The sequence below is a fragment of the Archocentrus centrarchus genome, chromosome 2, assembly GCF_007364275.1.
Source record: "Archocentrus centrarchus isolate MPI-CPG fArcCen1 chromosome 2, fArcCen1, whole genome shotgun sequence".
NCBI classification, from domain to species: domain Eukaryota; kingdom Metazoa; phylum Chordata; class Actinopteri; order Cichliformes; family Cichlidae; genus Archocentrus; species Archocentrus centrarchus.
In genome coordinates, this window is record NC_044347.1 from 9,740,557 (window position 1) to 9,754,735 (window position 14,179).

General features: G+C 41.3%; 1 protein-coding gene across 1 annotated transcript; it reads left to right on the top strand.

The window, feature by feature from the left end:
- Positions 1-843: 843 nt before the first annotated feature.
- LOC115797992 (growth hormone receptor-like) lies at positions 844-13,680 on the top strand. The gene is made up of 9 exons (XM_030754629.1): positions 844-1,007; positions 4,226-4,335; positions 5,567-5,708; positions 7,713-7,882; positions 8,324-8,502; positions 10,309-10,489; positions 11,071-11,158; positions 11,377-11,410; positions 11,623-13,680. The coding sequence occupies exons 2-9, from the start codon at positions 4,245-4,247 to the stop codon at positions 12,286-12,288; spliced, it is 1,551 nt and encodes a 516-aa protein (XP_030610489.1). The 5' UTR covers positions 844-1,007; positions 4,226-4,244; the 3' UTR covers positions 12,289-13,680.
- Positions 13,681-14,179: the final 499 nt, after the last annotated feature.

The following is a 14,179-nucleotide window of genomic DNA, read 5'->3' on the forward strand; positions in this document are numbered from 1 at the left end:
CTTACTGCCTTTCTTTTAGTTCATCTAAAGGTTATTCCTAAATTTGGAGTTATTTTGTATGTTGCAGTGGGAGAGCACACTTGAATCGTGTCTCATCCTATTCTGTTCTGAGTTTTATCCGATTTCTATGACACAGCTCCCAGTCATAATTTCTCACATGCTCACTACTTCTTAAAGAGGTTCCAGCTGCCATGTTACTGTAAAATCACACAATTTTACTCTTTTATTTTTAAACTGTAAGCACACTAAACTACATCTCATCCTCATCTCAGGAAAAAAGAGAGAAAAGAAGAATCACAATTAGTGATGAACATCTGTTGTCACGATATGCTTTATAGTGCTAAATGTGTCTCTTAACCTGTATCTTCTACAGTAACAGTTATCTTATCATTAGCTCAGCTAAAGTCAAATATTCACTGGAGGATGGCAGTAGATGTAAAAACAGACGGTCACTAAGTTTAAGCAAGTCATCCTGAGGGGAACATGAAGATCTTGACCACACTCATCATCAATAATAAGCCAATAGTTCAATTTACTATCCTCTTCTAATGTGTGCTGTATTATTTTTAATTGCTTCATTTTGTGCACATAGGCTGTTTAATATTGCAATAATAGTCTTCCACATGTTGCGCACTAGAGAGCAGGTAGTCGAGTGGTTTGGGGGAGTTGTGTGTAATGTGTGTGTGTAATGTGCGTGTGTGGTGGTGGTGGTGGTGGGGTGGGGGGACCGGAGCTCCAGCTGGTGTTTGGCTAATGACGCGGAATCAGGTGGACGGAAAGCTCCTTATGGAGGGGAGGGGGACACAAACACTCTGAGATGGTGCTGAAAGGCGCACTCGCTCCGCGGACAGCACATCAGCAGCAGCAGCTGTAAGGACAGCCCTCGACTCTCGTACTGAGTTCCCGACTGTCCTCTCCATCTGGGGGCGACCGGCCGGTCCTGTTCCCGGTGTGGGTTTGTGTTTGAGGAGGCCTACCACAGGAGGCGTTAAAGCGGCTTACTTCAGGTAAGACGGATTCCCGCTTATTAATCTGCAGGTGAGGTGTGCCAGTTTGTAAGGTTAACAAGAAGATCTCAATTTACAAACTTAATTTAAACCAGAGACAAAATGCCTTAAAGTCTTAACATGAACTAATGAAGGCTCAATTACCCGTTTAGAGCATCATGTCTCTGTTTACTTCTTATTTTGCATAGAGCTGCACCGAGCAGTTAGACTGAGGCCTGATTATGGCTCCTCCTGCAGTCAAGAATCAGTCAGTTCAAATTGTCTTTCTTTTTGCTCATGTGCGAAGACAAGTGTCATTTTGGTGAAGTATTTGATTCCTCTCTGGTCTTAAATTGATCTCACGTCCCTGTTTCTTCTTGTTGAAGTTGGCTCAGAATCTACAGAGCGTCCCTTTAAAAGCCCGCTGATCTGCGGATCTGACTGTGGAGTCTTTAAAATAACTGTTAAAATCTTTTGTTGAATCAGGCCCTCTGCTGACATTCTTTATTCATGTTTTATTTCTTCTTTAAATTCAGTTTAACATGGTTCTCTTTTGACATTAATTGTGTTTGAATTTTTGTTCATGTCTTTGTGACTGTGAAAAATGCTACATGGGCATTTTTTTAGCACATTTTCACAGTTTATTTTCCCTTTTCAGGGGGAAAAATTTTTCCTCCTTAAAAATCACAGCGGTCATCAGCTACTCCCATGATTTCATCTCGTGTTGCAGTCTTTGTCCCGTCTTAAGAATAATAAATGGATTAGTACATGTAGTTATTTTCCCTCCTTACAAGCACATGCTTTTGTTTTTTTTAACTACAGGCCTCCTTCACGGCACAATGCCATTTTAAGGGCTTTATTTTTCATGCAGAGTGACTATCTCGCCTTACATCTCCACTAATTGGCATTACTTAACTCATCTTGTCAACCGTGTTGGTGCTGTTAGTGCCTTTTAGAGGATTTTAATGCAATTATCGGTCAATTAAGACTTTCCCCACCAATTAGGCTGTCAGCTAGGGTGGCACAAGTTTCCTTCTGTTGCTCTTTAGAGCACCAGCATCTCAAACCAAAACAAACAGATATGTCAGACTCGTGTCAGCTCAGTTTTTCATTGAAAGGATTCTGCACAGGAGCTACAAGATAACACTTTATTTATAGTTAATTATATGTTGCTGCTGTATAAATATCCATAAACTGTGCATGAACTGTGCTCTGACGCTTTAAAACAAGCTGTAAGTGTTTGGCTTTTGTAGGTCAGATGTTTGGTGAGGGATGCCAAGGGATTAGAAGTTTGCGTGCTTGCTGACATGGGTCAGTTTGAAGGACGTGACAGTTTTTTTGTGCTTTTTGAGGCGGAAGCGTTGTGCCGTGTGGTGTGTCAGGGTGAGTCGGGGCTCCCAGATAAAACCCAACAAGGCCTCGCTGTAATCCTGTGAGATCAAGGCGGGGATTATTCACTGGGATTGTTGTCTTAGCGCTCGAGGATGGAGCTGAGCTAGGCAGGTGAATAAGGAAGGGAGGAGGACCTTCTTCAACCTTCCAATTAGTAGATGACCTGCTCTGCCCCCTGAGCCACAGCCACCTCCAAATAGCAAAAAGGATTGAAAAGAAGAAATGAGGAGAGCGGATGAGAAGTAATGAAGTCAAAATGCATAAGGGCAAAGAGAAGAAGAGCAGAGTGAAAGTAAGTGTCCATGACTTCTGGCACATGCTCAGTAGGCTCTGAGGAAGCGGTTCAGTGGGATAAGCTGATTAGAGTAATGAGCTTTCAGCAGACCCTCTAATATCTGATATCTTTGATGTTATTTAGCACAGAAACCTAAAGGTCGGCGTCACAGCAGCAGTATTTTCTCATAGAAATCACATTTGTGAGTCGTTTTGGAACAGAGGTCAGGTCTAAATACCGCAGTCTAAATACTTTATTTCCAGAAACCTCAAAGTCCCTCGAAGATTCTTTTAATCTTTCTATCCAGATGGTTCGACTGGTCTTTGTGGATTCTGGTGACAGTAAGTCCTGTTAAACCAGCTTGTGGGTCATTCAAACACTGCAGGGTAATTCACTTTTAGAAAGATAAATACGTTCTGATTGTAAGCTGAAGCTAATGAGCATTAGCTGTCGTTAGGGCTACAGATGAGAACAAAAAGACAACAGCTTGGAAATCATCCAGGATTTGAAAGTAAATTTACACTGTTTTTTTTTTTTTTTTACCTACACAACATGTTTTTTAATGCAGCTTTCACTATTTGGGCTGATGATCATACCTGAGTTAAGAAGTCCTCCAACTGTAAGTCATGTAATATTGGCTGTGGGAAAGTGAAACCTTCTGACTGAGACTTTATAGAAGCTGCTGATATCTTTCCTGAGAGATGGGGGAAAAAAATCCCTCAAATTACGGAACATGATGCCAAAATTGTTTACTAAATATCCAAAAAATGTCTGCTGTCGGTTCTGTTGGTAGTCCAGCTTTCAAATGCTAATTTGAACCAAACTATTTTGGATTTCACAAACTAAGCTCTAACGCTCTGACCTTGACAAAGTCTTTGATGAACTTATTTTCTCTTGGCACAACTCCAGCAACTCTCTCCTTTGGCTTATTCAAAAGGTCACTCAGTCACCATCAGCTGGTTCAGTGGACCTAGGTGTTCACAGGACTCTGCAGAACTTGTTTATTCATAAAAGCTCCAGACTCCAGCTTTAAATGGAAACTTGGCACACATCCTGTTTGTCTGCTAATAGTTTTAAACTTCTATTATAGGTTCAGTTTGTTTAAATCAGTTATTATTTTTTGTTTTAATTTTGGTGTGTGTGTGAGAGCTACATGCACTAAGTTTTTTTTGTGATGCTGCTGCAACATGTAAGGATGCAAACAGATCAATCTAAATTGTTTTTTCTGTTATGTTTGTTATTTTTTTGGTAATTGTTTGGGATGCATGAACTGTTGGGACAGTGTTGTTCAAGACTGATTTGATGGGAGAAAGGAGGAAGTGAGGGGAGTTCATCCCTTGTGATGTGTCTCATGACTGGAGGAGGCAAAGCTGCTGTGTTTGGACTTGAGGAGCTGCAGGGTGAACCCACTGATGCCCCTTAAAACTGAACATGTGACTCAGAGACAAGTGGACACTTAGATAGACTTCACTGTTATCAGATGGAAACTAAACTTTCCCACAGTAAGTGGAGCGCTGTGGGAGCATTAGGTGTTCCAGCTCATGTTTGTCTGTTTATTTGTTTGTGTTGACAGATTAATAGACGGCTGTGAGATGTTGTGTCTGCTGCTCTGTCTGCTTCCTCCAGTGAGCTACGGCAGTATTGTTGCCCAGCCTGCCGCTCACACAGAAAAACACAACCACGGTGAGTTCAGGAGCAAACACTTAAGTCTGGCTGTTTTTGCTGCAGTACCCTTTATGAGACTCATATTCACCCAGCAACAGCAACCTCCAACAACCACTTAGAGAACTGCTTAGAGAACAGACATTTTCCTCTAGCAGCCAGCGGGTGATTAAATCAAAAGGCTTAAACATGTAAGAACAGTGGTGCAGTCCTTTGGTGTATTATCATCCTTTATTAAACTAGATTGCTATAAGAGTCACCATCTTTCTTGTTTCTTTATGTTAGCACAATTAAAGTTGGATCTCTGTAAAAAACAAAAGCAAAAAAAACCCCGAAATTACAAACACTGCTGTGCATCTGCAGGTAGAAATGTCTGCAGCATCATTGGTGTGAGGCGTGCGTTCCTTTCCTGATTTATTTCTGAGAAGTGCAGCTTTTTCAGTAGAAAGTTCCTGCAGTGCAGCTCACTGAGCTTCTTAGAACAAACACAAGGCCTTTGTTTCCCTGCTGCTCGCAGACTGAAGCTCCGCACATTCTCTGACGGATTACTGCTCGCCTCCCACAGCGGTCATCTCAGAGAGCACACAATGTTTCACTGCATTAATCACTGCATCAAGGTCTCTGTTTTTACTTCATAACAAGGTCACCAGGTGGCACAGAAACTTCATCATAAATACAAAAAAAAATACTGGATTTTTGTGTGTGTTTGCAATGACAGAAGAAGGTTACTTTTTATTGAGATGCAGTTCACGACCTCCTGATTTACAGGTTAAGAAGAGCATGCTGACTCTTTTACACAGCATCTATCTGGATACAGGTGAAGCTTAAAAGTTAGAGGTGTGGTCGCTGTGTTTACAGGTGGATGCTTGCAGGTGGGTGTAACTCCTGCACACCTTAAGCTAGAGTCATAAAACTTGGTGACTTTTCTTAAAATTTATCTGGCAACAATTTTATCATAACGAGTCAAGTTCAACACTATGTTTCCATGGTAACGGCTTTTTGAGAGGCATGTTTTACACAATCAATGTGGTTGCCAGGTTTTCTTGTTTAATTGTGCTTTTTTAGAACTGATAAAAAGTTATGTATACCTTTGATTGTTAAGGGAATATTCTATTATATCATAATGATGTCAGTTTTCATCATACCACCATCAACATAATTGTAGTGATTTATTACTGTGTACACATTGTTGCCTGAAAATTTGGTGGTGACATCTTAAATCATTTCAGAGTTGTGATGCGTGTCTCCACAGAGGCGGCCGGTGGCACCACGGCGAGGCCTCACATCTACTTCTGCCGCTCGCCCAACATGGAGGACTTCACCTGCTGGTGGCATCCGCTCAGAAACCTGACAGACAGAGAGGTGGTCAACTACATCCTCACCTACTCCACAGAGTATGAACACCGCACATCACAGTTAACTGGAACAATATTTTAAAACTAAAAGCAGGCTTGTCCATATTGTAACAATGCACAGCTTGGGTCAAAGAAATAACTTATTTTGGGCTATAATTTCGGGTGTTTCAATCAAATTTCACCTGTTTTATGCATGAAGTCGTGTCAAGTTGGCAAGGTTAGGACTCTGGATTCAGACTCAAACACCATAATGCAGTTTAAAGAGCTTATTGAAGAATCATGCACTGAAAGCTGGAGCTGGGTTTAAGCAGGGAGCTCTCTGAAGGGAAGGACAGGAGAAGATTAGCTGAGGTGGAGGTGAGCTTTGTAGACGTGATAATGGAGTGAATAATCAGAACAGTCTTATTTGTGAATGGAGAGGTTTGTTTCCAGGAGGGTTTTTTTTCCAAAGGCAGGTGGAATCGGTGGGTTTGTGAGTGGTAGCGGTGGAGAGTGTACAGGTGAGTACTTCCAATACAGGTTACAGGTGTGACCGAGCAGTAACGAGAGGGTTGAAGTCCACAGTGTGGGAGACGAGGAACCAAGGAGTAAGGATTCAGACAAGGAGTGATGTGGCTATATTAGCAATATTAGTTTAGTGAAGGCAGGGTACTAATTTTTAACATGAAGAGCCTGATTACCACCACTGAGATGAAGATGACATGGCAGAGATCTGCAGCCCCTCCAGACCTCAAATACTGCTGGGTTGACTGGGTAAAAGCAGGTGTGGGAAGGACTGACTGCATACCAATACTCCACCCAAAGGTGGAGCCATACCACCTGAAACTTAAAGGCATGTTAAGAAGGAAAAAATTCACAGACAAAAATAAGCCAGCCCACCCCCAGCCATGGCAAGTATTTATATCCTGGTGCCCTTTGAGATCAAAGTTAACTTTATAATAATTTAAAATTATGTCCCATATTAGGAGGCCTTTCAGCGTGGCAAGATTTCACATCTGAAATGAATCTGGCATAAAAATATCATCATTAATACTCATTATTACATACTTTTTATTATTTAGATTCCACATGCTAATAGTGTACATTTATTTGACAGCATCTGAAAGCATTTTGCATGCTGAACATATTCTGTCATAAAAACAGTCGATATAACAAACACTAACAGACTGCAGTGAAACTGTAGAGCAGGGGTATTCAACTCCAGAGGGCTGGTGTCCTGCAGGTTTTAGATGTGTCCCTGATCCAGGACACCTGAATCAAATGGTTGAATTACCTCCTCAGAATGCAGTCAAGTTCTCCAGAGTCCTGCTAATGACTTCTATATTTGACTCAGGTGTGTTGAAGCAGAGACACAGCTAAAACCTGCAGGACACTGGGCCACGAGGCCTGGAGTTGAAGATCCCTGCTGTAGAAAAACTCCCAGATCAGGAGCACACTGAAGCTGTTCTGAAATCACTTGGCCTCAGACAGATGCCGGCTGGCCCAGATGGCAGACAGTGAAGAGAACGCTGCCCCTAATCAGGAGAAATTGGATTGTGCTTTTGACCTCCACATGGCTCCACTGTTGTTTCATCTCCTGCTGCACTTTGTATGTTTGTTTGTTTGGGGACACAAATGCAGATCTGGGATTATCCGATTAAAAACAACAACATCAACAAACAGCAAAGCAGCTACAAATAAAGTAACACCTCAGAGAGTGTCTCTCCCTGTGATCTCAGACTGACTCCATGTTTTCACCTCAGATCCTCTGGGGGCGAGACCATCTGTTGTGGAACTCTTTGTCTTTCTTTTGGCTGAAAACAGTTCTTCAGGACTCTGGCTTGATGTTTGAACTGCAGAATTAAGTTACAATGGTGGCTCCATGATGGCTAATTATCAGAACAGATAAGACTACTAAATTGTGACCAATTATCATTGCTTAAAATCATTAGCTGTCCAGTGTAAATGTGATGATTTTTACAGAGCCTGTGCTGCTGGAGGCAGATAATAAACCCTTTCATATGTCATTGCTCATCTAAACATGTTTTCTTTGATTTTCTGAAGGAAGGAGACCAAACATGAATGTCCAGACTACATGACTGGCGGCCCAAACAGCTGCCACTTCGACAGCAGCCACACGTCTATATGGACGGTGTACTGTATGACTGTGACTGCCGTCACCGCCCACAGAAACTACACCTCCAAGCAGCACTGCCTGGATGTGGCAGAGATAGGTAAGGATGCAGATCACAGCTGGGCTTAAAATGTTGATTCAAACTGATTGTATCACATCAGTGCACAAAGTTCAGTTTGTTTGTTTGCTTTTTAGTTCGGGCTTGTCATTCATCCAAAAACAAACTGTTTTGTTCAGTGGAGTTTGACTCAGAATTGGACCAAAGATCAGATACTGCTGCAGATTTCTGATTGTGATTGCTTATTTACTGAGTTACTTTAACAACTCAAAAAATACAAAAAATGGATGAAAAGAAGAATGAGGTTCAAGTCTGGAAAATAAGTTTCTGAATATTGATACCTCTCCTTCATGTAGAACTTCTGAAATGAACTGTCTCACGTCTCCATAATAGCAGTGAAGTTTCAACATACGCATCATATTTGTGGTCTTATCATAGACACACTGCTAGTATTTCATAGCATATTCTGTGTGTGTTGAGCAGTTCAGACTGAAACACCAGTCAACCTGACCTACAACCTGACGGATGCCGACAGCAATGAAATGGGCCAAACCGCGCTGATCTCCTGGACCTATCCGGAGCCCGCTCACGTGCAGTATGGTTGGATCACGCTGGTCTATGAGCTGCAGTACAGACGTGTCACTGAGCCCGACAACTGGAAGGTATGGAGAAAAAGAAGGATGAATTTACAATGAGTTTTATGCCAGCAAAAAGAAGAAGTCCATATACTTGGGCAGAAGGGCTTCTGTTTCCTGTTCTGGGGATGTTCATTAGAAGAAAAGAAGAAGAAAAAAATGTTAACATCACTGAGATGTGTTATTGAGTTAGATTTGGCTGCTAATTTACCATTTATCATGATTTACAGCACACATACTTATATTTATCGTGGTACTAAATGTAACTAAATATACTGCACAAAAAAAGTCCAGTATTAACATGGCTTGAGGGTACATTATCTAGGTTGAGAAGGGGAACCCAAATAGGTCAAAGTAGGTGTTTTTTAGGTGTTTTTATACCCCTTAAAAACACCTACTTTGATAGGTCAAAGTAGGTGTTTTTAAGGGGTATAAATGTAAATTTATAGAACTAGGACCTTAAAATGAGCCTGACTTGTCAATTAAGGAGATGTTGTTACTTTTTTCACACAAAACATTATTAGTATGATTTTGATTTAACACCTTAAAATATACAACATTTTAGCTGCTCCTGTATTTTTATCTGGTAACATTTGTGCTCATCTTCTTTAATTTAGCTTTTTTAACTGAATGCAGAAAATTTATTAAAATGTGAGGTTAAAATCATTTCATTGACTAACTCTGGTTTGTGATAAATAGGAACTTCGCTTCGCTGAAATCAGTTTGTGGGTGTGAGCAAGGTGTTGGGTATGAAACTGTATCATCGGCATAGAAGATGATGAATACAATTAAACAGCGCTCTTAAAAGTGTGATTGGTGATGTCAAAAATGTGAGAAGTGAGGACCCAAATGCAGACACAGAGGCAGATTCAGGAGTCAAATCTTTGTCATTTGTACTCGCACACAAAGTTTGGGTATATAGGAATTCTTGTGCAGAGCTCTCAAGTTACAGGCTGAGGTGAACTAAAAATGAGCCATTTATTTTGGCTGAAGACCAGGGTTCAAACAGGCAAAACATAAAATACAGAAAACTTCAAATTACTGAAACCTAAAACTAAAAACACACTAGGGCTAGGGAGCACTGACGACACAAGAGGTAATTAGTGAGTGGAGACAGCTGGGGAGAACGAAACAAGGTTGAACAGAATCACAGCAGACGAGACAAAGGAAGCAAAACTGAAGGCAAAGCACGAAGAACAACAAACTCACAAAATAAAGCAGGATGTGAGAACTGAGCAGGTCAAAACACATTCATACAAATGAAATAAATATAAGGGATGTGACACAGGAGGGACGAACATTGGAAGAAGAATTAGACTATAGTAACAAAGAACTGAAAACTAAGTATACTAAGGAATACATGAAGTAAATACAAACATTACACAAACATTGACTCAGGACTGTGACATCAACAGGTGGAAATAAAAAGAAAAACAAAGCAGTTACCAAAATAAGTGAAGACAAAGATCCAAACATGAAAGATACAAAAAGACCAAAGAGGCTATAAGAATAAAGATGAATCAAGACAGAAACTAAAACACAGTGATATCGCAAAACTGAAAATCACAAACACAATACCTAAAAACACAAGAATTCAAAAACTAAAAAGAAACTTGAAACACTAGAAGAGCAGTGAAATCCAAACAGAAACCAGCAGCAATTACATAAAACAAAAATCCAAAAGTCAAAAACTCCACAAAGCCCTGGGACTGTGACAGACAGCTGAACTCGTTCCTCTTCCAGACGAACAGATTTCAGATATTTTAACCACGTTTTAAGAATGAAGTAGCTTGTTATAGGCCACATATCATAGAACATGTTGTTTGTTTGCAGGTGAAGCATCCTCTGTGTGAGCCTCAGGTGGAGCTGCTCGGACTTCCTGTCGACGACTACGTGGTCCGAGTTCGCTGCCGCGCGCGGCACTCCAAGCTGTGGAGCGACTGGAGCTCCGCACTGTCGATGAGCGTCCCCCCGAGGCCGTCTGCAGGGCCATCAGCAGGCAGATGGGATGTTGGTGCTGATTTACAGGCTTTTTGTTTTGATTAGTCACCTGGTTTATTTGTTCGTTATTTTAGTTTTAGTTGTAGTGAATACAGCAACTAGTTTCATCATTTTTTATTTATGGGTTCCTGAAATTCATTTTTCTCATTAGGTCTTGTGTTGGATTTAGTTACACATACATAAAGCCCTTATATTTACCCCTTAGCTGAACTTTATAATGCAGACATAAAAGACATTAATAACTTTGAAAAATCCAGTTAAAAGCTCTGAATACAAAATCAGTGAGGAGGAAAGAATGCATGTGTCAAACATCTACAGCTCAACATTAGACATTAATCCCACACAGGAATGCTGAGTCTGAGTCTTTCCAGGCCATAATTAGAGCTAAGCTCTGTAAGTGCATTAAGCATACTTGTCTTATATGCATTACAGGTGTTAAAATAATAATAAGAAGAAAAAAACTGACAGCTTCTCAAACACAGAAAACAGCAGCGTCTCTATGAGAACTTTAACTTTTCCAATTAAATGTGCCACTGAAGGTGTAACGCTGCTGGAGAGCACGAGTGACTGACTGACTGTGTTTTACCTGTGCAGGTAAACTGCTGGTGCTAATTCTGCTGACTGGAGTCGGTGTTGGGGCTCTGCTCATTATCACCTTTAGTCTTGTTCTACAGAGGAAGAGGTGAGAAAACAACATCCCTGTCAAAATAAAACCGTTAATGAGGATATGGAGTTAATTTATAATGATAATGTGTACTTAGACCGCTCAGGACATCTGATAGGTGACTGTGCTTTGAAGCTGATGTGATGAATGAAAATAAATGTTTACTCAGAGCAGCCGTCATCTTGTTTGTGTGCTGCCATTTTCAAACCTCCTCTCTCCTCTATGTTCACCCTCAGACTAAAAGAGTACATCCTGCCACTGCTCCTGAAGGTAACACACACACATGCAGCACTGCTTTAAGCGTTTTAGCCATCAGTCCTGATCTTGTTCTGCACTTTTATTTCCATCCCTCTGTATTTTTCTCTCCTTCCCTTTTATTTATGCCTGATTTGTCTCTGTACAGCTTTCCTCCTCTGTATCTTCCTCTCATTTCCTTTAACATTGTTCTTCCTGATCTTTTTCTGCTTTCTCTCCATCCTCAGAAGGGGAACTTGGATGAAATCAGCCGTTATTTCAGTAAATTCCACAGCTACAAGCCTCACAAGCTTACAAGCTGCTCTGAGGACGTCTGGGACCGCACGAGTGCCACTGACATCTATGTGACCATACCAAAGGACAGCAGTGACACAGAATCAGAGAGGGACACAGTAAATGTGCCCTGTGACCTGGTGCCCACAGAAATGTCTCCCCACCATCAGCTCACAGCGTCAAACCCGACATCATACGTGCAGAGTGTGCCGTCTTACTGCTCCTTGCCCGCTGATGCAGTCGCCCCGTCTCTGAATGTTTCTTCCCCGTGGCCGATGCTGAAGATCGTATCTCTACCTGGGACGGATTACAGCATGTTGGAACATCCCGGCGTTCCCAATGCCGTCCCCACTCCAGACCTCACTTCCAGCACCAGCCACTCACCGCAGGACATCTACACCTGCATCCAGCTCTTGAATGAAAGTGGGGAAGTGCATCTGGCGCCGTGCTGCCGGGAGCTCCCGCCTCTCCCAAAAGCCAACTTAGATCCTGGAGAGAAGGAGGACAAGAAGAAGGAGGCAACCAACCACCAAACATGGAGGAATGATGGCGGCAACTCTGAGAAGAGCGAAGCGGCCGTCATTCAGCCGCTGTTGCTGCTGGCAACAGCGGCTGAGTGACAGGAAGTAGATCCAGAAACTCTGAAAAAAATGAGTCCAGCGTGGAGACTTTTAACAGATGATGAAATCTGCTGTAACCTGCTGGTTTGACTGGAAACTTATCCTGTTCTCTTTTTTTATTTTGAAAAATAAAACAAACTGCAGAATAGGACAAAATAAGAATTCAGGATACTTAAAGAAAAAGGACAAACCAACAAGACAATTAAGTCAGAAACTGCAACCAGAGGGTCGCTCTGCAGGGCTCTGCAAGGTCAGCAGTGATATTATTTTATGGTTAAAAAGCAGGAATTGTTCTCGTTGTGCTGGGGTAAGCATCATTTGGATGCTGAGGCTGCTTTTGTAGATCTCAGGATCAGGTTTAAGTAAAACATTTACCTGATTTATTACTGCAGTCAGAGTTAGCAAGTCTCACCTGCTGTGTGAGAAACAGATGTTTTTTTTTTTCTGAGAGCATGCAGTAGTTTTTAAGAAGAGTGGGTAGTGTAAATGGTTTATAATGATTTATTTTTATTATAGAGTTTAAAAAAATCTTGCAAATGGAAAGCCAACCAAACTGCCAGAAAAGCTTCCAGATCCTCGTACGTACAGTTTGTTCTTTGGCAGTGAAATCCAGCATCATGTGAGACCTCAGGGATGAGAGTTTTATTGGCGTAAGTCTCACTCAGCTGTATGAAGATGACAGGCCTGCTGTAGTTTTGTTTGTTGTGTAGCTCAGCAGCCACTGATTCAGCCACCAAGCCGCTCGAACCCTCGGGCTTCAGATGTGAAGTCGGACACTTTGTCAAATACAGGACAGAGTGGCTTATTCCCGGGAAACACTGACACTGTGTCTTCATCAACAAACGCTGGGAGGTTAAAGGAAAAAAAACATGCAGCCTATAAAATGAAATGTCCTCTGTCCTCACACACATTTTCTGTCCAAAGGAAAAAAAAAAGTGTGTAACTGCTGAGGTCACACGCAGCGACCGACAGTAAGAGTTTGGCGCCCTAGTGCAAATGTTTTACATGTTTTAAGCTTTTTATGTTACTGCAGTAAAATTACCTCCATCCATCACTTACCCCGGCTGACCCAGAGTCAGACTTTATTTAAGGCAAATGTATAAATATGTTACTCTAACTCTACAGCTGACTGCAGCTCAAAAGGATGAGGCTGGCTCAGATGGGTAGAGCAGTGACCATGCCTTAGTGGCCCTTTAAGCTTCCATGATAAACTATCACACCCTCCTTTAGAGAGTCCCTGCAGTCCATTGTTCATCCTTCCAAACAAAGTTTTCCATTGAAATTCATTTAACTGCAGGAATTCGTTCATTCATTCATCAGCAGGTATGATCTGGGACTTACTTTGGTTGTTTTTTTTGTGGTGTTTCATTGCAAAACTTAACTGTTTCAAAGTCTTTAAAAAAAAAAAAAAAATCTCATTAATCTTTTTTAAATATATAAATAAAGTTTCGACCATCTGGGTCGTGTGGGCACTGATTTCTTGTGTGTGTGCATTTTGTTTTGCTTTTTTCATCTTACATTGTTGTAAGGTGGCAGTGTTGAAAGTTTCTGACAGTGTACAGCAGTCATGCAGAGCTACAGAACCACAAACCTGCCTCTTATTAAACATGTTTATCTGTTAATTCAACTCTTGATTAACGAGGAAGGAAACAAACCTGCAGGAGGAAAAGTGCTCAGAGTCACAACACAAAAGGAAGCAGAAAAAAATGAATTATTTAATCATACTCTGGATCTTGTCCTGACATATGGCATAGAAACTGAAGACCTAACAGTATTCCCTGAATACTGATCATTTCTTAGTTACATTTACTTTAATGGATTACACAGCAGTGGGGAATAAGTTTTATTACAGTAGAAGTCTTTCTGAAAGTGCTGTAACTAAGTTTAAGGA